The sequence below is a fragment of the Fusarium mangiferae genome (genome assembly GCF_900044065.1).
Source record: "Fusarium mangiferae strain MRC7560 genome assembly, contig: FMAN_scaffold010, whole genome shotgun sequence".
Lineage (NCBI taxonomy): Eukaryota > Fungi > Ascomycota > Sordariomycetes > Hypocreales > Nectriaceae > Fusarium > Fusarium mangiferae.
The window spans coordinates 1,853,942-1,878,001 of NW_024573930.1; the positions used below are offsets into that span (position 1 = coordinate 1,853,942).

The following is a 24,060-nucleotide window of genomic DNA, read 5'->3' on the forward strand; positions in this document are numbered from 1 at the left end:
TATTAACAGCGAATAGAATGGAAAAGTTCGGACCTGGGTTCACTCAATCACTCAATCGCCAGTATCGGGTGGCATCTCCATCATATCATAACAGCATATAGCACATCATTTAGGGCCTAGGAAACAGCAATCGCAAGTCTTAGTTAGTACACGAACATCATTGTAAAACAAAGTAACTTTTTTCTATTCTTTCTTTCTTTCTTACATCCATCAGCTTGTCTCTCCCTTTTCAGCCGCTCTCTTTGCCTTGTGCTCCTTTGTCCATGTCTCTGCCTTATCCTTAGGAACGACAAAGATCCTCACCACCTCGTCCACTACCTCGACCTTGCCCGTTCCCAAAACCTTCAACAGCGGCACCCGCTTGCCCATCTTTAGGAGGCCACCCTGTGTGGTTTCCACAAACGCCTCTACACCTGTTGTCGTGTACACACCCTCCTTGTCCCACGGCAGAGGGAAGATGTAGCTCAGATGATCATCGAGCGAATGTGTTTCCTCAAACGCCTTGATGAAATCAGATTCCAGGTGTAGAGGGTACAGCAGTACTGTTGGGAACGCAAGCGTGCTGCGGGGATCATCAGGATCTGGGAGGAGCGCAATACCCGCATCTTCCATCTCTGGTGGTTGAGAGGTTGTGCGTGTGGGAATATTTCTCGCTCGCAGTGCAGCTTTGATGAGTAGTGCGCGTCGCTTCTCCTTTGCTTCGCGCTCTGCGTCCCTCTTTCGTCGCGCGTCGATCTCTTTGGCTCGCTTAATGATATCGTCCGCTACAGCACGCAACGAAGCATTGTTTTCGTCTAATGAAAGACCGCGCGCACAAACATCATCGGCCTCCTGGATACGGTCCACCGCAAGGAGTGCTCGTGCACTGCGGAAGTATGCCTTGATGTTTCGCTGGTTGAGGCGCAATGCTGCAGCGCAATCAAGCCAGCAGCTGCGGTAATTCTTAACAGCAAGGTGGCATGCTGCCCGGTTGACGTAGAGCGCTTCAAGAGTCTCGCGCTGCTTCTGAATCTCTTCCTCAGTGTCGATTACGCCCTCCTGGTTCTTTGTCTGCTCGCCCCTGGCGCGCTTGCGCTCTTCGCCAGCGAGAATAGCAATACCTTTTCCATAAAACTCCTTTGCATCGGCGTAGCTCTTAAGTTTGAAGTACTCATTTCCACGCTCCTTGAACTCCTGGCCGTTTTCAAGAGGTGTGCCTTCATACGCGAGTGCCTGCAGTGCTGCAATGTCTTCATTCTCCTCATTGGCATCGAGGTCTGTCATGAAAAGAGGCGACTTGTTTAGATCTTCCCATACTTCGTCAACAGTCTTTCCACTGGCGATGGCATGAGCTGGAGGCAGCTCAGGTTTGGTGGCCTCTGTGGCGCTGGTATTTGGCAGTGATGAGGCTTGCTCCAGCTTCATGGCCTCATCCATCTTGTCGGTGATTTCCTCGATTTTCATTTTTCCCTTTTAGAGCAGATGGAGCTGCCACTGTTGTCTGCAAGTCAAGAATATTGTGGTGAGTCTTATACTTCAGATGTCGTTGGTGGGTGGATTCAAAGTGACTCAATTGCTAAAATTTGAGCTTCTCCAACTCTAGGGTGGGTGGCGAAATTTCTATTGGGCATCAGCTACTAAGCTACCTCGTCAACTACGGAGTATCACGACTCAGGATTCACATAGAAGAAACCGGCGTGGGGGGGAACTTCTAATATTCAGGATGTCATAATTGACCACCCTGAAGGCCTACTAACTTATGTCTCAACTTATGTAAATCTTTCTATCACTTAAAGCAGGAGATCCTAAGATTTCTTGCTTTGTTTAGAGGGGCTACTGACTATCGCACAAACAACTAAATATGGACAGATGGGTAGTCGATATACAATACAACGAGAAAGACAGCCCTTGTCGGTAATCTAAAGCATCCATTCTTTAACCCGCTTAGTTGGGAGTGGTCATATTTGTAATTATTTCTATTCCTATTTATCTCGCTTTTATCTAACATATATACCAAATCCCATATTCAACCGTAAACCCAGTTCAAAAACAAATAAACTCCCAAAGCCTTTTTCTTCAATAATCAAGTCAAACTCCAAACTCCAAAAGTAAAAAGTCATCCCAAACCAAATCAATCATTATACCTGGGGTATACATAACTTCGTAAAAGCGGCCGTAATAAACACCATCCCATCTACCAGTCGTTTTTGTAGGCAAATTATCGAAACATGCTTGAACTCCAAACTCATGAGGGTATAAAACAGTATGACTTGCTGCAGGCAATCAAGTCCAAAAACGGGTTGCAGAATCCGCGAAGTCGCTTCGGCATGTTCGACCTGATCGGGTTTCAAACTGCGCCGCGTGCTCCTTATGGGGAGTCATAAAACTCAGTCTCGGTCACTGTAACAATCTGTTTGCTAGGTGCCTTAGATGCTTCTTCATAGGGCTCCTCATTGCGCCGGCGAGGAACAGAGAAGCACTGAACGGCGCCCAGAATAGCGACAATTGCGCTACCATACCAGGCCAAGGCAGAGCAATCTGATTTGGTACCGACCGTCCACAAGAATCCAGCGACGGGTGAAGCAATCATTCGGCAAGCAGCACCAGCACTTGCTGCCAAGCCGTTCACTTTTCCAAGAGCGCTTGGGGCAGGTGTAGCCTCCTTGATGAGAATCATAAGAAGAGGATACAGTATAATGGAAAGAATGTTGCGGATGATGAGACAGCCGTAGATAGCGGGGTATAAAAGGCTCTCAGGGACAAGGAGGAGCATGGGCATCAGCACGTAAATAATAGGGTGGAGGACAGTAACGAGCAGGAAAAGGCGATAGGTTCCAAGCATCTTGACAGTCCAGGGGAAGACGAAAACCTGGATAAACAGAGCGATGCCGCCGTCGATTGCCAAGATCACGCCAACATCTCGCGGAGTCATGCCCAAGCCACCAGGTGAGTAGAAAGGAAAGATAGAGCCATGCTTGAACATCTCCACAGAATCAACACGGCTGTCTTCGAAGAAGATGGGCAGCAAATGGTCGAAGGTCATGGAATGGTAAGTGAAGATTGACAAGGCGACAATGAAGCCGACAACACGGCAATTCCAGATCTTGATGGGAGCAGCAGCTGTCTTCTCATTTTCGATACAGAGAGTATCCCAGTCCCCAATTGAGCCATCAGTTGAATCCTCAATTGTCTCTATCGCACCATACGCTCGTGGCTCAATCTCGGTGGCCATTCGGTTGTTCATCATAAGAGGGGTCTCCTCACTGACGTGGTATTCGCTGGGAGGAACGCGCTGGACCATATCGGGATGGGTTTCCTCGAGGAGGAGGAAACCGAGCACAATGCTCACAAGCAGCAATCCTGCGCAGATAACGTTAGGCAGCAAGTAAGGCTGGCGCTGGAAGAGGCTGCCGATCGGAAAAGATTCAGGCCAAGAGTCATGAGGGTTGGCAAACATGCCGCCGATAGAGGGGCCAACAATGGTTCCAATGCTCCAAACAAAAGGCATGATGGAGTATGCACGTGCTAAAATATTGGTCAGTCGTGGAAATTCGAGCAATGGTTTGCAGACTTACGCTCATGCTCAGGTTTAGTGACCAGCTCGCCAACCATGGTTTGGATAACACCAATATTGCCGTTCAGTAGACCACCGAGGAGACGGCCAAACAAGGCAACACCGAAGCTTGGAGCCACTCCCACCATCAACATGCTGATCATTGTACCTAGCGATCCAATAATCAAAACAGGTTTGCGGCCGATACGATCAGACAGGGCGCCCCAGTACGTTCCCATAACAGCTTCAGCAAGCGAAAATGCGGATATAAGGATGCCAGAGTAAAACGAAGCATCTTCTTCACGGCCTATCTCGAAACTTTTGACGAGGGCCCAGGCGTATGGGAAGATGGACGTTAAAGCGATAGGCTCAGCGAGTCGGACAATGGCTTATTTAGAGTTAGCGCATATTGTTGAAGTGCAATATCTGATCTTACCCAGGAGGAAGAGCTGCATGGCCGGGAATGCATCTGGGTCACGAGGACCAGCGCGAAGCATACCCATGGTAATTTGTGATGTATCACGTCGTGGATGGAAAGAAAGGCAAGTTGTTGAGCTTGTCAAAAAACAATCGCCGCCTTGATCCCAAAATGGACGGGAAAATAAGCAAAGCGACGATTCCACGGAAGGGATATTTGGAAAAGGCAGAAGAAGGGTGGTTATCGTAGCCCTTTGGGGTGAATGGAAGTGGCTGTCTTGTTGGAGAATTTGGCGCCAGTTAGTTAGTACGGGATTTCACAAGGAAATCAGCAATAGCAGAATCACAACAGTTAAGATAGAAGAACAAGAGCCCAGACTGGAGATGGGAAGTGATTCAAACTTTGGATATAAAATGTTAATTAGACAGGAAGAAAAGCTCAGTCACGAAGGAGAGGAAAGAGGGTGGGAGATGGGATATTTCTACCAAAAGTCAGTCAAGCAAAGTGCAAGCGCAAGTTGGAGGAGAAGGAGAACAAGCGCATGCCCGTGTAAGTGCAGCGACACTTTTTTGTGGGGACCGAAATCGCAATCAAAGGCCAACTTCAACCTTGGAATAAGCCTAGACAATTCGCTCGCTCGCTCGCTCGCTCTCCCTGGCCGATAAGGTCCCGTCAACTTACTCGGCGGAGAAAAAAGAACCTGGCTTTTGCTTGCAGTGGAACAGTCGAAGCTTCGTTTGCAGCATGTGGGGCGGCCGCTAAGCTTGTCCTTGTTGCTGGGAGTTGCATACACCATCAGGAAATTTGAACCAACAGTTGCATACGACAAGGCCCAGAGAAGAAAAACTGGACGGTAGAATAACACCGGGCGCGGCCAGAGTGAGACAAAGCCTGCCTGATCTTCCTTCACCTGTTTGTCGACAGTCCTGTGTGTCATGTGTCAGAGATAAGAGACTCTGCATCTTCTACCAGCAATTGGATGTTTCTGGTGCTTCCGTCGTCGACTGCCGCGAGGATATGGCATTGAAACGCTACACCTTCTTGCCTCCCTGATATCGGTTCACATGCATACATATGCATGCATCTCTGGTCTGAGACCCAGCCAGATAACCACACCTCTCATACTCTTCTCGTGTCACTGTTGACTGCAGGCATGAAGTGTCTCGTGATACAGCAAGACGAGACTGCTCCACGGGCTATCGCAGGCAAATTTCCGGACTGTCGGCAGGTGGTCACTTGGACACAGAGAGTGAATGGAGCCATCGTTAGACGGGACTGATGGAGTCGTTGGCATTGGCGTTGGTGTTGCTTCCCTCAAGTCCGTGTCAAGTGTGTCTTGGTCACCCAAGATGGAGGGGAACTCTCGGGAGCGTCCTGGATTCTGCATGCAGCTAACGGCAATATGTCACTTGATTGGGCGGCTTGACCGATGGTGGTCTGTGTCAAGGTTCCATCCCCAACGTCGCATGCATGTCGATTGCCGGTGGGCCACCCCTAGGATGCCATTGAGGCCAGAGCTTCCTTCTAATTTAGCGTATGACTTTATCCGGTATCTGAGATTTGAGCGTATGTAATGATTGGCTGTGTCTTTTGTTTAGGCCCGCCACCCTGGAATTGAAAATTCTCTCTTCTGGTCGTTTCGTTGCATTGCATTCGTTTGTTCATTTCCATCGGAGCCGATGACCGGGCATTGAGCGACTACGCAAGAGTGTTTCTGGTGTTGAACCATTCTTTTCGTAACATCAACTCAATAGCCGCGTAACGACTCAAGCCATGTCTTGGCTTGAATCAGTCACACAATTCTGTGTAGTAGAGCCGCTATGAAGATCCAGTTGCTCAAGTCAATGAAAACTCCAGCGATGAGAAAGACATTTGATCGACATCTCAACACCACATCGTATCCTGACAAAAGAGATAATAATCGTTATCAATATACTGGCAAAGGGGTTTTTTGTATGTTGTGATGGTGACTGTGTATCCTATCTGCCTATTCATCATCTCCTCACTCTCACGGACTTGAGGAGATCTCAAGTAATCCAGATGGTTCCATGCAACTCAACCGCGAACAAGGCCCTTGTAACCGCAACCCTGCGTAATACCGGCCAAGCTCCGTGACTGGTGGATTCAAGCTCCAGCATCTCTGGAAAGCGAGATACGAACTTGGAAAAGGATGCGGCTCAACAACGTCAGTGGCAGTTCAGGTTTCAGATTCGAGAATACGACAAAAGCAATAATTCACCACCTCCCGACACCATTGACCATTGACTACCTACCTATGCTTTCAGTGGCGCACTAAACAACGTTCCAAACAAACAACGTAGATGTTAACAAAAGCGACCCTGAGAAAAAAAAAACATCCCGAGAACCGGGTGTATCCATTGAGCGGATAAGGGGACCTTGAGGCTAATGAAGCAGAGAGATTAGATGGCTGCAGGTCAATTGAAAGCGGAAAAGGTGATGTTGCTGCAACGTGCGACTTTGGCGAGTTGGGTTTGGCGCTTGCATTGCTTGGCTGGTGGTGGGAGTCTGTGCGCCTACGCCCGCTGATGGTTCCATCTGAGACTCTGGTCTCTGTGAGATTCCTCGGAAACTTTACGGCCAGGCCTGTTGGCACCCCTCCATCTTCACTGAGGTGGCCTCCCTACCTCCCTCGTCCCGTCCACAACACACGGCGTCCCGACCTCCATCTCGATGGCCGAGTAAGGTAGTTCATCGCAATTCCCCCTTTGTCAAACATCGTCATTTTCCCCATCTGACCTTCAATTGTATGTCATTCGACAGAATGATGCCCAACTTGTGCTATTCGGTCTTCCATGGCTTGACTGACGTTTCACATGCATCCACAAAGGTCATATCCTTCCTTGGGCAACCTAAATTGAGTGTCTTTGCTTATCTCGCAGATCACCAGCGTCTGGCCTGTCGTTGTGCGACCCACCAGCTGTTGACCTGCATTGGATCCCAAGCACACTGCACACTGCCCTGCCTGCGCTGCAATCATGGTTCCATGCAATTTGCACTTTGGTCAATCGCCGATAGTGCTCCGTGCCGAGTCACCAGCTTACCTCTAGGCTCTTGTAGTAGCGCGAGCGACGAGACCCAGCCACCATACAGTTGCAGCAGTCAACGCCCGTCCACCGCCTTTTGCTGACCCTCACTCACATGCAAGGCATGAACTGGACTACCAAGGGAAAAGAAGTCCGGACTCCGGAGATTCTGGTGACCAGACGATTTAGCATTCTCATTGCGGGGGAAGTATGAATTAGATCGCGTGGTCTATAGCTCCCTTGAACTTGGCCCCGTGCTCTCCCAAGAGATTCCTCTTCGTCTCTTTGCGCTACGCATTGCAAAAGACCTGTCTGGGCCCACTGTCGTCTAGGGCTCCCTGCACTAATTATCCACCGCATCTCAGCGTATGCATCAAACGAAGCGGCTAAAAACTGCTTGCGCTAGTTCCCGCCTTGTCCTCTGCGCCGACTCCACTAGTTAAGGTGGGACTATTTCAACGACACACCATGAACACGGCTGCGACAACGGCAACACCTGAGTCGAGGATGAGAGAGAGCGGCTTTCAGGCTGATCTTTACGTGACACTGCTGATTGAAGGATTAAACTCGACTAGGATCTTCATATTAACGGTCCGATGTCTTCAACTGGTCACGGAATTGAGCCACAGTACAGTATCAGTTGTTGCATGCATCACCTTTGCATTTCTTCGGACCATCGGCTCGCTCACCGACCCAAGCGCGACTCGTGTTGCCAGCCTGGCACTTTTGAATGGAACGACCACAGGACTCTTTCCAAGATATCCCGATGATCCGCAACTACCAGACCAGGCTAAGCTACCAAGCCAAAACATGAGGTCCGGACCTCGTTTAATTGCGGATAGGCGCGCAAATGTTAGCAATCCCCGCACAGGGAAACTGACTTGTAATGTAATGTGGGGATATATCCCAGGATATGCTGCCAGTCTTCCAAGTGAACGAAAACAACAGCATTAGCGTGTTTTGAGCTGGGAGCCACTGTGGAAACTATCCCGAAAAGCCTCATTTTGCTCTATCCCATCACATGAGTACCTCCAGCGCCCTCTTCCAACAAGACTAAGGACATACGCCGCGGATCTTGGGATGATTTGACAAAATCTCTCAGTTACTGTAGACTGAACTATACTGTTCTACTTGGGATCGAGGCCCTAATTCTCCAACCTCCAATCAGTCTATAACATAAGATCAGACACCCAAACGTCGTGAACACACCGGGCGATCGCATATCGTATCCTGGCTGCAAGCCTCGCATTATCATAAGCTGTTCGGTTAGCTAGCGTATGGAATTCCTGTGTTGAAGTGGCACATCAGCAGCTTCAGATGCGTGCTACATATGGCATGCATCTTCTCAAGCTTGCCTGAACTCATATGCAAGATGTGTTTGCCACTAGTCTAACTTGGAATTCTTCAGCTGCCTTATCGACTGGACCAGTTGCAACTGATTGAACTCGTCATTCTGCCCTAGCCCCATTGGAGGTGTAGCTGACCAGCAAGACGTTACTGAGCCATCCAGATGCTTCAAAGTCAGATCAAACGTTGACGCCCCCCGGATCAAGCTAAAGACGGCCGCGAAAGGGTGGCTGTGAACTCTTGTGCTGTAAGTTCTGGAACTCAAAGATCGGCATTCCAGTTGTGATGGTCTAGGGTGGCGAATAAGGATAACTCATTGTTCAACAACAATCGTGGCGTAAGGCACGAAATATTGATTTATACTGTAGCCAAGAAACGGTGCCGGCATGAGTTTTGCCTTGAACGTAGAAAGCATACGCGTACTGTCTGTGTTTCGAAGCTTCACGTCTACATGTTCTCCTGGTGATACATTGCATTGTCAGGTACGCTCGCTTTTATTGTGTATCCGTTCGAAAGCCACGTAACTATCGCCTCTTTTCGATGCACTTTGGGGCAAGTTTCATCAGCTCTAAGTTCTCTTGTCGATCCGTTATCTTGGGTTCATGAGAGCTATGTCACAACAGATACTGCTATGCAACTGCAAGCAATTGCAGATACAAACTAGTGAAAGGTTTGGAGATCAATATTACGATTATGTTATGATACTCACGAGTCCGTTTCAATGCTACGCCTATCGTATATGCAGCTAGACTTCTATGATCTGCAAAGAATGCCTTGCTACCTCTATTCGATGCCCATCTCCTTCAGAATAGCCTTATATCGTTCTGCCTCCTCAGCCATCGCCTCAACACTCCTTGCTTTTCGGTCCTCGTCATCGACTCTCCTCAAACCTCCACCCGGCTTCGGTCGGGCCCCCATCTCCTTATCCCATAACGCGCCACCGACGTTACCCTCCTCTCCCGCAAGCTTAACATACACGGCATCCGGGCTTCCCATGTCCCCAGCCGTTCGCGGGACGACGTGGACGTGAACATGTGGTACCGTCTGCCCCGCGTCAGCTCCGTCTTGCACAGCAACTGAGAAGCTTCCGGCCTCAGGTTCCGGGGTGCGGAAGTAAGCACGTGCAAGCAGACGCTGGGTAAGCTGCACTGTTGTGAAGAGATCCGAGATCTCGGTGGACGTCAAGTCTGTTAGACGCTTATGCGGGTTATGCGGACAGACGAGGACATGGCCTTGAATCAGAGGTTTAAGATTCACCAGCGCGAAAGAGTGCGGTGTAGTGAGGAAGACCTTGGGAGTTGTCAGTGTCTACTAATGACAAGAGCAAGCTCGGGGCTGAGCTTGGCATTGAGGCTCAACATGATTCCTCACCTGATTTGTGACCTCAAAGGGCCCAAACTTGATGTTTCTTCCGGCGTCTCCGGCTGCAGTCATGATGTTTCTCACTGAACGACTCTTTGTAGTTGCCCAAGCTCTAGATGCAAGCATGCTCTAATTGGTAGAGGACCTTTTTCTGCGATTACGGTGGCGCCCTTGGAAGTCTGATGAGTTGGTGGAAGTAGTTGGTCTACAATGAAATCATGAGAGGGCGTTGCCTGAGTTTCGCCTTCTTCGTTGTGTATAAATCACGTCGTTTAAAGGTGGTGATCTGATGTCATGAGTGAGCTCTATTCCCCTGTGAGAACTCAAATGGGACCCACATCTTTTGCACCAATTGTCTAACACTGAGCCTTTTGGCGGAGGTCTCCAGCATTTCTCAGCAGAAGAGTGTTTAATACGATTGTTGGGCAGTTGATGGTATATTTAATTCGTGAGTTGCTTCGTGTGTATTCTATGATCAAACGATCCAAAGAGTTGCCTGATACTATTGTACAAGAGTTACCAATCACGGCGACCTATGCACCTTTGTACTGTAACATAAAACCAACAAAAGAAAATCGCTTCTACTGAAGAGTCGGGCATTTCTTAGAATCTGACCTGATCTTCCTCATCAAGAGGAACTTGGCCATCTGGGACTGTGAAAGCGTCCTCTGTCTGATTGAAAGGCTGCCGTTCATCTTCAGGCTCATCTTCCCACACGACTATAATTCGTTAGTCTCAGAGTCAGACTATAAAGTCAGGTTTGACTTACCATATGGCTTTATAGCAAAGCTTACCACAAGTGCGAATCCAAATACGCTTGCCAGCAGGACAAAAATACCCTGGTCAAAACGTCCAACCGTAAGGGCATACACTCCATTGAACAAGACTGGCCCTAACACTCGCGCAAGCGCATGCATCATGCCGATTGCTCCGAGCAACTGGCCAACTCTTTCAGAAGGTACATGCTTGGTGATCATAGCTTGCCCAGTTGCACTCCCAAGACCCCCGACAGCGGTCATCATACCGCTCACGACAAACACTCGCGATGAACGGGCAAATACATATCCAAGAGACCCAATAACATCTGAAGTCAAAGCAATTCTCAGGATCAGGACGTCAAGCTCGTCTGCCCCACGGTTCCTTTCGACGGCAGCCACACCGGACTCGCGACGACGACGAGCTGCTGGGCGGATGCGGCCAAAGTAGTTGATAACAGGGTATATTCCCATAAGGACCACGACGCGAACAAGTGAGAGAAGAGACACAAACCCCGACTTTTCTAAGAGGTCCCAGTGGTACGTCCGTCCGCAGTAGAGAACAATGACAGCACCTGCGGCCATGCTTGCTCCGAGGATGATGGTATCATTGATCGCAAGAGCAATCAAATTTCGACGAAGAGCCGGCGATGTGCCAGGGCCAGTAGGATAGAGAGCCTTGAGAGGAGCGAGGGGGTTTGCTGTTCGAAGGGTATTCACCCATGATGGCGAGACAGGAGATTGCAACTCCTGGTCCTTTGCGTACTTCTCCCGCGCTACCAATTGTTTGCTTTGAGACAAGGACTCGGGAACAACAAGCCAGACAAAGAGCATGAAACCAATGTGACATCCCATGACAACATAGAAAATAGATAGCAAACTACCAGTCCACTTGACGAAGAAGCCTGCAAGAAGAGGACCAAAAGCAAGTCCCGTGAACAGACACGCATGCACGTAGCCCATAGACACGGCGCGTTTTGAGGGAGGGGTGCAGTCACTTGTGTAAGACTGTGTCATAATACTTCCCGTAGTGAACGATCCTGTCATACCATCAAAGACACTACCTAGAAGCAGCCAGCGATAGCTAATGACATCGGGGTATCGGGCTACCAGGATAGTGATGAATTCGGCCAAGATTCCACCAACAGAAGCTAGAGCCATAAGCCGTGTACGACCATATCGATCAGATAAATGGCCGATTTTCGGTGCGACTATAGCACTTAGAATGCCAGTGAACAAATTCATGACCAGCATGAATTTTGCCACGTTTGCTTGCACTTCGGGGATATCGCATTGGGGATTTTCAGACCCAAGAAGAACAGGCTGGAAGACTGCGTCTGGATTACGGCTGTGTTCATCTGCGAAATACTGCCTGCAAACGAGCTGAAGGATCCTTATCGCATAGGCTGGTAAGTAAAGAAATTCTACATATTTCAAGCAACAGAAGCTTACAGGTCAAGTTTAGGAACCATTACACCTCCAAAGGCAAGGGTGAAAATGATATATGGACCAAGCAGCCAATAAACCTGCAAGCAAGGTCAGAGCTGAACAATATGGCTTTGAACAACGTCTAGGCGCATACCGATGGTTGCCGCCACCAGGGTAGGCCTTCAAAGTCCTTGAAGGAATCCCAAGCGGGAGTTGTAGAAGATGTTTCATTATCTGCATCGCGAGGTTCGGAGCTGGTAGGCAGCAAACGTGTTGCTTCGCCTAGGATCGCAGACTCCTCCTCGTGAATACTATCATTTTTCGCCATGGTTTCCTAGCGCGCAAGGGGGACAAGTTTCGTCGGTTCGGGTCGGAGACAGTGAAGTGCTGCGCGCAGCAAAGTGATGGCCAGTGAAGCCTGTATTCTTCAATCACGATGTTTCTAGGGCATGGCCAAGGGGGAATCGAGAGATGGACGAGTCTTTCAAAGGATAATAAGGACTAGATTTTGCATGTCTCAGAAGTGAAAACAAGCGAGAGGGTTGTGTCGCTTGCAACTGGCATGAGATAAGTGTGACGAAGAAGGGATCTGGTCTGGGGAGGATTAATAATGTATGATCTAGGCGCATTTGGGGAGCTCTCTTGCGGATACATGATGAGTCCAAGTGCTAGGATGGTGTTGTGGAGTCCAACATCCATGCTATCCACGTTGGACCATGCCAATTGTCCCAGAGCTAGACGAAACACGATCGTTTTAAGACCCGATAAGCCATGGATGGGCATTTCCTTTTTACAGTTGTCAATCTCTGAGTTGCTGTCGCCTATATACGTTAATGCATTGGTGATTCTGATACTCCATCACGTTATACTGGCGCCATTGCCGGGCCCATCACGGCATCACTCGATTCATGCCAGATTTGCTTCTCTGGCACCTTTGCCGAGATAGATAAATGAATGACGCACTCCCTGCTTCCAATGCATACCATGCAGGCTGGGATCTGGCAGTATCTGATAAGCTAACAGCTATCATGGGTGCTGGCGTGGCTCGTTGGTCCCTCGCTGGCTTGATCTGATAGGCTACTGCTCCTGAATCCTGAAAGTGTGGCATCGAATCGCATCGGGTTTCGGGTTTTGATCCAACCGACTCCGCAAAGTCCGGCATCAACAGGAAACAAGCGCGCGGGATGTAAGAAGATCATGTTATAAATCTGCCAGAGTCGATGACCGCGTGTTGCAAAGGTGCCTACAAACCTGCTACTCCTACTATATGTAGTTAGTTTAGCCTGCTCACTGCTTTATCTCGGATTTAACCACCAAATATTCAGGTAGAAGCAAGACGATAATCCTTTTCGCACTCTCTGTGTATTCCAGAGCCACTTGCAGTTTAGCAAATAGCTCTTCATCCAATAGATTTCATTGCTGAATGTCGAAAGCTCGTGCCTGGCCATTGACGAATACATAAAAGAATTTGTACTCGGTTATCATGACTTCAGTCGTATAGACGTTGGGGCGATGCTGTTTGATGGATGTCATGATACACTGTCGCAGCCAGCTGGCGAAAACCATCATTTGATAGGTACCCAAGAGCGCAACGCATCGAAATTTCCAACTTTGATACTGAGATCCCCGCAAATGATACCTTCTAAAGGGAACAGCTCAGATCTCCCTAGGACGACATCACTAGTGGTTACGACAATTGCATTTCCCTCGGGGAAGAGTGATAGTTCAGCCTACGCTCGAGGCAAGGGGAGGCAAGAAAGCTTAGGACCTTTATCCTAAGTGATAAAAAATATTTTGGCAAATCTAGTGTATTCAAGTAGAGCTTTAGATCAGCTTATTCTGATGCCCTCATTTAACGTCAGAGGTTTAATGTCCCTGGAGGAACGGGCTCCTTCGCAACTGTGGGGCTTGTAGAGCTTAACATTCATCCAATCATAATCCCTGTCCGCCTGAGTCAGCAACAATTGCGCGCTGTAGATGGAACCTGGATATTTTCAAGAAGCGTGTTTCGCAGCATAGTCCAGGCTCCATTGTATTCAAACATCATCAAAAGCGCCTCAGCCAACACCGCCGCGATGCCCGTCGTCAAAGGAGGTGTTTGGACCAACATTGAGGATGAAATTCTCAAGGCTTCCGTCTCCAAGTATGGCCTGAATCAGTGGGCGCGTGTCTCATCGCTGCTGGCGCGCAAGACGCCCAAGCAGTGCAAAGCCAGATGGAACGAATGGCTCGACCCAAGCATCAAAAAGATCGAATGGAGCAAGGAGGAAGATGAGAGACTCCTCCATCTCGCCAAGATCATGCCCACCCAGTGGCGCACGATCGCTCCTATTGTTGGCCGAACAGCAAACCAGTGCCTCGAACGATACCAGAAGCTCCTCGATGAAGCCGAAGCGAAGGAATCATCTAGCCTTGGGTTGATGGGCCCAGATGGAGGCGAAACGCAAGCCCCTAGCGCCGATGATGTTCGAAGACTCCGACCGGGCGAGTTAGATCCCGATCCTGAGACGAAGCCTGCGCGACCCGACACTATCGATCTCGACGAGGACGAAAAGGAGATGCTGAGTGAGGCTCGAGCCCGCTTGGCCAATACACAGGGTAAAAAGGCCAAGAGAAAAGCCCGAGAGCGTCAACAAGAGGAGTCGCGACGTCTTGCTGCTCTACAGAAGAGACGAGAGCTCAAGACAGCTGGAATTAACATTAAGGTCACATCAAGGAAAAAGGGCGAGATGGATTACAACGCCGATATCCCTTTCGAGAGAAAAGCGCTCCCTGGCTTCTACGATACATCAGAGGAAATGGTGCAGAATGAGGCGCAACGCGCAGCTTTTGATCCCCGGAAACAACAGCTGGCCAACAAGCGCAAGGGTGAGGGCGAGGATGACAACGACCGAAAGCGAAAGAAGACAGATAAGGATGGGGCGTCGGAATCATACAAGGCTGCTCTGAAGGCTGGTCAGCTACAGAAGATCAGAGAGGCGGAGCAGAGCAGTAAGCGTCGTGGCCTGGTTTTGCCCGCTCCCCAAGTCAGCGAGGGTGAGTTGGAGGACATAGTCAAGATGGGTAGGATGGGTGAGGCTGCCAATTTGAGAGCAAAGGAGAGTGAGAACGACGCTACTCGAGGACTTGTTAACACATATTCTACTCTGAACTCCGCTACCCCCATTCGAACACCAAGAGCCCCTGAACAAGAAGATCACATTGCAAACGAAATCCGAAATATTCGAGCGCTCAACGACACAAATTCTGTCCTACTCGGTGGTGAGAACGCCCCGCTTCATGTAGGCGCAGCCTCGACTGGTTTCGATGGCATCGCTCCTCGAAAGCAGATCATTTCCACGCCAAACCCAATGGCCACACCTCTGCGGGCAGATGGCGTGGGAGCCACGCCTGGTCGACCTGGACAAACGCCCATGAGAACACCCAGAGACACGCTATCTTTGAACCAAGACGGGGGAATGTCGATGGTTTCAGCTACACCCAGAGACATCAGGATGAGAGATATGGCTTTGCGCACCCAGCTTAAGTCAGGTCTGGCCTCTCTTCCCAGACCAAAAGATACTGAATGGGAGTTCGATATCCCTGAGGAAGAGAAGGAGGCTATGCAAGTTGATGAGATGACTGAGGAAGATGCTGCAGAGCGGGACCGCCGAGCACGTGAGAGGCAGGCAGCCGAAGAAGCCCTCGAATTTCGCAGGCGAACTCAAGTTATGCAGAAGAACCTCCCCAGACCGGTTCATATCGATCTGCCCAGTTTATTGAAACAGGCTACCAGTATTTCAGATGTTGCTGAGTCTCTTATTGCCAAGGAATCAGCGAACCTGATGGCGAACGATGCGATGAAATATCCTGTCCCTGGTGGCCAAGTCAGTGGCGCCCCTAAGCCTCTTCAACAAATCGACGATGATGCTCTCGCGGAGGCTCGTTTGTTGATCATGTCCGAAACGAAACCCCTCCCTAAGTTCGAGGATATCCAGACCGCATTCGAAGCACGCGCAAGCAGTTCGCTACTCCTCGGTCTGGGCTGTTACAACGATGATGAGGAAGAGCAAGGGGCGGTCATGAAGGTCGCATTCGATGTAAGTTTTGATGAGCTGCAGAAGTGAACCTTTATACTAACTGTTATCCAGGCTGTTCAAGACTCTATCATGGCTTCTGCTGAAGCAGGCGCTAAGCTAGAGAAGAAGCTATCACTTCACCTCGGTGGTTATCAGAAGCGACAGAAGATGCTTCGTGATAAGATGGTCGATGCCTCCGAGGCTTTGGAGAAGGCACGTGTTGCCCTGGCTGGTTTTAAGACGCTGGCCATCTCGGAGGACGTGGCTATCGAGCGAAGACTAAGCGCTCTACGCGAGGAAGTCGGTTTCGTTAACCGACGTGAGAGAGAAGCACAGGAAAGTTATAGAAATGCAAAGGAAGAGCTGGACGCGCTCATGGCATCTGGAGTTAACGGGATTAATTGATTGATGTGTTATTAATGGTGTATAAATAGGGGCTCAGTCGAGGCTAGCATATCTGGGTCTAATCTAACAATCTGTCCGCTAGGCATTACGCTTGTATACTTACTATCTTGTCCGTTCGTCCTTTTGATTCATCTTGACTTGATATATGATTTCGAGTTTATTTGTGCTTTCTCACACCAAGACGAGGAAGCTTGATCGGCCAGACCATCACCACAGAGGCAAATGCAAACACGGCACAAGTGATGAATGTGAGCCGCAGCGCGGCTTCATAACTCACGATGACCTGTTCTCGGTACTTGGGCTCAAGCTTGGCCACCTCCTCAACCGACTCTCTCACACGACGAATAATCTCATCACGACCTTCTCCTGTGACGTACTGTCTGAGATAATGGAGCAGAGCGTTCTGGACAACAAGCGAGCTACTTGCAATGCCAAGTACCTGGCCGAGACTTCGCCACAGCATGAGTGTAGATGTCACAACAGCTTGCTCGGCTTGAGGAGATGCAGCCAATATCGCCATGAATGTTCCTGGGAATTGGAATCCCTGTCCAATCGAGGAAGGGAGAAGGATGAAGAGATAAACCCAAGATGGGAGGTCACGCTGAAGGAAAACCAAGCCTATGGTGCCGATGAGTATGCAAATAGTACCACTCAAGACAGGCCACTTCAAGCGGCCGGTCCAAGTCACGGCAAAACCAACAAAAGCACCGGTTGAAGAGGCGGCGATTGTCGGAATAATGAGGCGGAGACCAGAAGAGGTGGCAGATGTGAGGAGGACAGCCTGAAAATACAGTGGACTGTATGACATGTTAGCAATAGGATACTAAAGAGCAGTTTCAAGCTGCAGGAAACGATCCAGGCTGCTAGTAGGTAATTGAGAACACAGTGAGCAATGAGATACGGAACATGCTGCTGTGTATCAGAAACGAGTTGCCCACAAGGAGCGCCACATCGCACCTCTATCAGCAACAGATATGCTACGATCCCATCAAAAGGCACAAGTCTCTTATTGTACAAAGGGGAATGACTTACATGTTGAAGAGAATTGAGTTAGCGACAATAGCAGCAATAACATTCGAGAAGATCATGTTTCCACGAGGCTGTCGGTTCAGGAGATGAAGGGGCATGATCGGTTTATGGACCCAGGACTCGACCCACAGGAACACAGGGAACGTGATGGCGAATATTACAAGACTTGCAATGACAAAGGGGTGTGACCCTGAAAGATGCATGTTAGTCACTGTCAGCGTGGAATTCGGTGTTGACTTACATGGAAGGACATTGCCTCCAAGATTCAGGCCCAGAATCACAAATGTAATAGCGGTAGTCAAGAGCAACGAGCCCCTGATGTCGAATTCTTTGAGAGCCTGCCACACCCCCTTTCTCTCGCCCTGGATACCCAGATCATCTGGGATGGCAATCCATGCAACAACCATACAAATCAGTAGTGGCGGAATCTGAACTCCAAACTCCCATCTCCAGCCAAGATAATCAGCCATTGCGCCTCCTGCAGCGGCACCCAGACTTGAACCAACACCATAGTTCATGTTTATGTATGACTGGTACACGCCACGGTTCTCAATGGGGACCAGGTCTGACACAATGATGGAACCAATGGTCATGACACCGCCAGCGCCGATTCCGCAAAAGGCTCGTCCGAGAATGAAGCTCTCGATGCTGTTTGCAAGAGCACACCATGTCGTTGCGGCTGCAAAGATGCCCAGGGCTCCTACAAAGAGCGGCTTTCGGCCTAGAGCATCAGAGAGCCGGCCCAGTAAAGGTTGGAAGGCAGATGAAGTGAGGAGAAAAGCCGTGGAAAGCCACGATGCGGAGTTTGAGGCGTTAAAGTATGATGTAATGACAGGATGTGATGAAGCCATGATTGTTCCGTCAAAGCAAGATATGAAGTATGCTGTCAGAATCTGGGAGAAGATGAACCAGAAGCGTGTTGGAGATGTGTTGTTGAGAAACGGTGTGTCTATCTCCGTTCCAGCAGAAGTTGTTGATCTTGCTGTGATAGAATGGCGTCGACTGTGACTTATAAGAGGAGTCTCTTCATGGGGACGCACATTATCCAAGTCCTCAGAGATCTCACTCTCATCTTCATCTTCACTTTCACCTTCAGCCTCACTGATCACTCCCTCCTGCTCCTCATCGTGAAGGTAATGGCGAGCCTTATAAGAAGAAGGCCTTAGCATTGCACTCTCTAATGACTCAGGCTGCAGGAAGTGAGCACCAGTCGTCAAAGATCTCGAAAGATTTTCGAATTCTGCTGGATCAACGACACTGCCGTCACTGTCGCTGCTCCGAGAATTGGTCCGTACCGGAACAGGTACCGGAGCGGGAGCGGGAGCGGCACGGCCGGGGTCCGAGACCGGAGTCATCACGGCGACTTAATAACTTCGGCAGGAAGTCTTGTTTGAAACCAACGAAGGAGAAGAAGAAGAGAGGGAAAGATTGCAATAGAATAGAAGGATCCGACAGAACCTTTTTAAGGAAATAGGTTGGGGGACCATGTAGAAAAGAGTGGAGTCTCACTGTCGTGATCGCAGACTTTGCGGCGGATACACCCAGAAAGTGGCCCCGCAAAGATCATCGGGATATTCCCGACTCGGACTGCCTATAATAGATGCATTGTCAGTGGAGGATTAGAAATGCGGTATCTTCCACAAAAGGTTTCTCGGTGCGAGTGTAGGTGTGAGTCAGGCAGAGGATTATGACTATCTCTGCCGGCCGTTATGCGGGACCATCACAGGAGGAGACGAGTCACCTGCACGCGAGCAAGACTACGGTGTGGAGGGGGTCAGTTGGTGTTGTAGTTGTGGTTGTAGTTGTAAGTCGGAAACTCCACCAATTTCAATTAGATAGAGTTGCTGGTAAAATCTATTGCTACGAGTGGTTAGCACTCTTCAATGAAAGGCACATATTCAAAACCTACAACTAAACTCGTGAGAATAGTTATCATTTCTATAAACCAGTCAATAATCAATCATCAGGTTTAGCTTATCTCAAGCCTCTCTCCCCCTTCCCCTCCTTTCATTAACCCCGGCTTACAGCCACCCATGCTCATGTTCATGAACCACCCCAGACAGATGCAAATACCCACCATCTGCGAGTTGGACTGACTGATCAATTACCGAAGCGGTCCAGCCGCCCCCCAAACACCCCAATGCAGTATGCAACCCAAACCTGCAACTATTCTATCGTCTTGCTCTGAGACGCTGCAGCCACAAGAATGCCCGCTCCCGTAACGCCTCCATCGTGACACGGGCTGAGTACGACTCGTAACGGGCTCGCCTCGCCGAATCGTTCGCGTAGGAGCTGGTCCAAAAAGTTCTGGCAATCCTGCAGGTAATCCTGAAAGTGAACAATGCATCCCCCGGTGTAACCTACACCGAGTTCGTAATCCCGATCCAATGCCTTTGACCCTTCACCTGGAACTTCTTCGGCCAATGTCAACAAAGCTAGTGTGGCTGCTGCCACAATACCAGCCGCTCGAACCTCAATGGCCTTGGCAATTCGATATACTGCCGTGGCAAGGTCCTCGGTCCACTCAAACGGCGGCGATCCTGTCGATTCGGGGAATTCTTGCTGTAGCATAGCGACAAGAGCCGAGGGTCGGAGGGGTTTGAAGTGACTCAAGAACGTTGTTGTAAGGTTGTGCTGTTGCAGCAGGCTCTGGGGCAACGTTCCTGCATCAATACCCAAGTGTTCCGTCAAGTAGTCGACCAGCATAATTCGTCCGAGTTCGCCCAGGTAACGACCTGCCGTCATGAATTCGAGTGGCTGGAAGCCATTCAACTCACCTTGAATGTCCAATGTTTTGTCCCATTGGCTGACCAACCCAACTTCGTGTAAGGGAGGTGCAGTACCGTTGATGCTCCATTCAGTATTGACTGCAATCTTGACATCCTCTGCCCTCTCCTTCGGTCGGGCAACAACACTCTCTGGGCGTTTGGATGGGTTCAGCTGGCTCAGCTTCAACGGAATCGTTGCATTGCAGCCTGTTCCGAGAATAAGACCCATGGCAGCACGTCGATTCGAGGCTTCATCGAAATTAAAGATGAATGAGACGAGTGTCGATACCGAGTCATTGGCGATTGCCTCAACTCGAACAGGAGGCAGCTCGAGTGACTTTGCACGATTGTATCCATCGGTGAGGCGGTCACCCAGATCCTGATCGGGAGAAATGGCGAATCCCTTACCCATCTGCATAAGTGTAGCTTGGGAGAGTGAGTGCTGCACCATGGGAAAGCTAAAGGTAACACCAAGAGACAATGTTTGGTCGCTTTGTAGGTGCAGCGTGTCGCATCCATCTTGGACTACCTCAGCAATGCATTTGCCAATCCAAAGGAAGAGACTATCCGGATTTTCGTTCTTGAGGTGCTCATCGATGGGCCAGGACTTCTCCAAAAGCCTCCTCACATGTCTCGTGGCAGAACTGTCATCGGATCCGTTGGTGATATGGCCATTGGCTTGGTCAGATGACGCGGCTTCGTTGCCGAGTTGGACAAAACCCACTCTCAAGTTTGTGCCGCCGCTATTCCCACGTTAGATCTATCAGAGAAAGTAAAACTCGAAGGCTAGTAACTGACATGTCTATGGCTAAGTGGCTACATCATATGTCAGTCCATTTTTTCTTTTCTTTTTTCAATCCTCAAATAATAATATCTCACCAGCCTTGTTTTCGCTTCGCTTCTGGTCGTAGAATAGCTTCAGATATGGGCGTAGGTAAGAACTGGTTCTCGGAGCCAGCGGCAAGCCTCTCAAATGTCTTGAGAAACAGTTGTGATAGTCGATTGATCTTGTCAATATCGACAGATAAGGGTTCCAAGAACTCTGTAATCGATACAGGGGTTGCCATGATTCGAGCAAAGTCGCTGTAAGATATAAATGGTGGGTTTTTATGAAGGTGATGTGAGGTACTTCAGGGTATCATTCTAGAGAATCTGATACCAGCATTGGGCAGACGTAGCTTGGTTGGAAGTAGATCGTCGGTAGAAGAGTGCTAGGGGTTGTATAATCGAGTAACGAACGTAGCAGGGGTTCTTATAGGTAATGCTGGTGTGCTAGGCAGGCTGTGAATGTGAGAATGAATAAGTATGAATCGCAAGTCATGAGAAGGTGGAAGTTATTCACCTGTGTTGACGATCCAACGCAGACGCTAGCGCAGAGCTGCACCCTGATGCAATGACGTGGAACCGCGATCTAAATATATCTGGCCTTGGTGGTTATTTTAACAATTAGACATTGGCGGCCGTAATCAGTGATTAGTAGTTTGGCATCTATGTTATATCATTGAACGCATCTCATCTCATCTCATCTCATACATGCACCAAACAAGGAATTGATCGAGAGATTCACACGCGATTTTCTGCGGGGTCAAATATCAGCCTTTCTGTGCCCCGCCGGTTACCCCTGAAACGGTTGACTTACAGCAGCACTTCTCACTATCAATGATGCACTGATGATCTTCAAGTTCCGGCTTGAGGTGCATTTCAAGAGCAGAAATTCGAGTATGAAATATACCGATACTCGACTCTTTAGATAATGCAGGAGATGTTAGACAGCGTATATAATTATCAGTATGAAAGCATTATCAATCACTGAAGCTCATGTCCCAAAACGGTTTCCCTAACCAAATTCGGATAAACAATGCAGCCGCATGTGAATGTGACGCGCATTCAGCTGCCCATAACGACATCTCCTCCACCTAACATCCACGGATTCTCTGCCTGAGTAGTTTACTTAATTATCACCACTTCATATATAATGGATGAGAAACGTCCTGCTCCACGAGCCATGTCGCCGCCTCGTTCCCTCCGTCGCAGTCGACCTACCCTCACAATAGCCTTCGTGATAGCTGTTGTCTATACATTCTGGATATGGCAGCCTTTCAACCCTATACTTGACCAAACGATGGTCGCTATCACGAGCGACGATGTTCATACTGCCGATAAACTCGTGCCACTGGAGGCACACATCATGAGTAAATGTCCCGACGCAAAGGTAAACATATACCCATATATGTGCAGAATAACAAATGCTCAACATCTCCAGGATGGACTCGAACTACTAGTACTGCCCGTGATGCAACGCGTTCATGATAAGGTTAACTTCACTTTATCTTACATTGGCCGGTATGTCGACACACAGCTCTATCTTAATATGAGACTAAAATTCGGCTCCATAGGCCAACTGCCAACGACGGTGTCGACTGCATGCATGGCCCTTCAGAATGCATGGGCAACATCATCGAGCTCTGCGCCCGCGAACTCTACCCCGATCCCAAGATCAACCTCGGCTTCATCATGTGTCTAAGCCGCGACTACAGCGAAATCCCCGAACGCTCCCTCGTCGAAGACTGCGCTCTTGAGTCCGCGATCGATTTCCAGCAACTTAACGACTGCGCTGTCAGGGAGGACGGTGCCTATGGTTTGAGCCTCCTACGGGATAGCATCAAGAGAACTGCAGATGTATGCCACACTCGTCTCTAATACCATGCGCGTGCTGATATGATCGATAGGCCGGTGTGACGAAGAGCGCCACTATTCGTCTCGATAACAAAATCTACTGCATCCGCGACGGTGGCGAGTGGACCGATTGTCCCAACGGTTCTGGCGTCAACGATCTAATTATTGCGATCGAGAAGCTACGCCGCTAGACTTGAGTGGCTCGAAAATCTCGGTCCACAACTCACTTGCCTCTCCTAGCGTATAGCTCATAGCAATGCTACCCATACCCGCCTCGTCGTCTCCCGCCATTGCGCCCAGCGTTTCTATGATACCCTCGAGTCCGACTGCCTTTCCCGTCGCCTGAGTGGCCCCCGCTTCGAGCTGGACATGAACAATATGAATGTGGAAGTGGTAATATGTGGGCTGGTAATGCACATAGAGTTTCAGCTGGTCCGGCTCGATCAATGGATACGTCTTGACAGTGGCATCGATAAGATGGGTCTTCATGTGCTGCAGCCAGGGGATGTGCTTCTTGCGAAGGTCTCTCAGCGACCAGATATCCCGTCGTTCGACCAGCGCTAGCAGGTGCAGCGCATCGAGCGTCTTGCGGTCCCAGTTGAGGTCTGGCAGCATGAGGAAACCCTCATCGCCGGCCTCGCCAAGCTTCGTTCTGTAGATGACATCTTCTACCTCCTTGCGTCCTTCAATAATGTTAAATACCCAATTGAGTCGTCCTTCCTCCCTCTTGCTGAGCATATACGGTCGAATGTGGTCTTTGTAAACATCTGGTGTCTCCGTCACGAACCGAACACCCTGCTTGCTGTACTTTTTGACGTGCGTTTCGGTACATGGGTAAATCAGGTTGATTTTAAGATCGGCGAAGAAGTCGGCGTCGTCAGGCTTGGTCGTCTCAGTGCCGCTACGGCCCATAAACCAGTGATAGATATCATTTGCGCCCAGATTCTGAATCCGTGCGAGCTGGGCGGGAACATCGGTGAGGTAGGCCTGCGAGGTTGGGAAGGGAGCCCGTTCCAGGATCAGTAGAGCTGGCTGGTCGTCGATAGAACCATAGAGGGAGATGCGACGACCTGCTTGATCTTGGTTGAGGACGCGACCGAGCTTGAATTTTGGCACTAGGGCCTCCGCCTTTGCTTTGACGTCGGCCATCGTTGATTTGAGATGGAAAAGACTTGGCTGTGGTCTACAACTCTGCCCCTCTTTAGCAGTAGAGGAATTGACGGGAGGGAACACCCCAC

At 49.5% G+C, this 24,060-nt stretch overlaps 9 protein-coding genes across 9 annotated transcripts; 2 read left to right on the top strand and 7 right to left on the bottom strand.

The window, feature by feature from the left end:
• Positions 1-210: 210 nt before the first annotated feature.
• On the bottom strand, positions 211-1,443 carry FMAN_02695 (uncharacterized protein; the record flags this gene model as incomplete). The annotated part of the gene is made up of 1 exon (XM_041820289.1): positions 211-1,443. The coding sequence occupies one exon, from the start codon at positions 1,441-1,443 to the stop codon at positions 211-213; it is 1,233 nt and encodes a 410-aa protein (XP_041686184.1).
• A 904-nt stretch (positions 1,444-2,347) lies between these two features.
• FMAN_02696 (uncharacterized protein) lies at positions 2,348-4,035 on the bottom strand (the record flags this gene model as incomplete). The annotated part of the gene is made up of 3 exons (XM_041820291.1): positions 2,348-3,504; positions 3,555-3,920; positions 3,969-4,035. 3 exons carry the CDS (start codon positions 4,033-4,035, stop codon positions 2,348-2,350), a joined length of 1,590 nt encoding a protein of 529 aa, XP_041686185.1.
• A 5,089-nt stretch (positions 4,036-9,124) lies between these two features.
• On the bottom strand, positions 9,125-9,775 carry FMAN_02697 (related to bis(5`-nucleosyl)-tetraphosphatase (asymmetrical); the record flags this gene model as incomplete). The annotated part of the gene is made up of 2 exons (XM_041820292.1): positions 9,125-9,631; positions 9,701-9,775. 2 exons carry the CDS (start codon positions 9,773-9,775, stop codon positions 9,125-9,127), a joined length of 582 nt encoding a protein of 193 aa, XP_041686186.1.
• Positions 9,776-10,306: 531 nt separating this feature from the next.
• On the bottom strand, positions 10,307-12,214 carry FMAN_02698 (uncharacterized protein; the record flags this gene model as incomplete). Its single annotated transcript, XM_041820293.1, has 4 exons — positions 10,307-10,422; positions 10,473-11,851; positions 11,911-11,984; positions 12,041-12,214. 4 exons carry the CDS (start codon positions 12,212-12,214, stop codon positions 10,307-10,309), a joined length of 1,743 nt encoding a protein of 580 aa, XP_041686187.1.
• Positions 12,215-13,961: 1,747 nt separating this feature from the next.
• FMAN_02699 (uncharacterized protein) lies at positions 13,962-16,349 on the top strand (the record flags this gene model as incomplete). Its single annotated transcript, XM_041820294.1, has 2 exons — positions 13,962-15,965; positions 16,017-16,349. The coding sequence occupies 2 exons, from the start codon at positions 13,962-13,964 to the stop codon at positions 16,347-16,349; spliced, it is 2,337 nt and encodes a 778-aa protein (XP_041686188.1).
• Positions 16,350-16,506: 157 nt separating this feature from the next.
• FMAN_02700 (uncharacterized protein) lies at positions 16,507-18,733 on the bottom strand (the record flags this gene model as incomplete). Its single annotated transcript, XM_041820295.1, has 3 exons — positions 16,507-17,146; positions 17,382-17,568; positions 17,620-18,733. The coding sequence occupies 3 exons, from the start codon at positions 18,731-18,733 to the stop codon at positions 16,507-16,509; spliced, it is 1,941 nt and encodes a 646-aa protein (XP_041686189.1).
• An 811-nt stretch (positions 18,734-19,544) lies between these two features.
• Positions 19,545-21,213, bottom strand: FMAN_02701 (putative hexokinase; the record flags this gene model as incomplete). The annotated part of the gene is made up of 3 exons (XM_041820296.1): positions 19,545-20,889; positions 20,945-20,962; positions 21,026-21,213. 3 exons carry the CDS (start codon positions 21,211-21,213, stop codon positions 19,545-19,547), a joined length of 1,551 nt encoding a protein of 516 aa, XP_041686190.1.
• A 908-nt stretch (positions 21,214-22,121) lies between these two features.
• On the top strand, positions 22,122-23,013 carry FMAN_02702 (uncharacterized protein; the record flags this gene model as incomplete). Its single annotated transcript, XM_041820297.1, has 4 exons — positions 22,122-22,358; positions 22,410-22,489; positions 22,543-22,825; positions 22,876-23,013. The coding sequence occupies 4 exons, from the start codon at positions 22,122-22,124 to the stop codon at positions 23,011-23,013; spliced, it is 738 nt and encodes a 245-aa protein (XP_041686191.1).
• On the bottom strand, positions 22,985-23,971 carry FMAN_02703 (uncharacterized protein; the record flags this gene model as incomplete). Its single annotated transcript, XM_041820298.1, has 1 exon — positions 22,985-23,971. One exon carries the CDS (start codon positions 23,969-23,971, stop codon positions 22,985-22,987), a length of 987 nt encoding a protein of 328 aa, XP_041686192.1.
• Between the last annotated feature and the right edge of the window lie 89 nt (positions 23,972-24,060).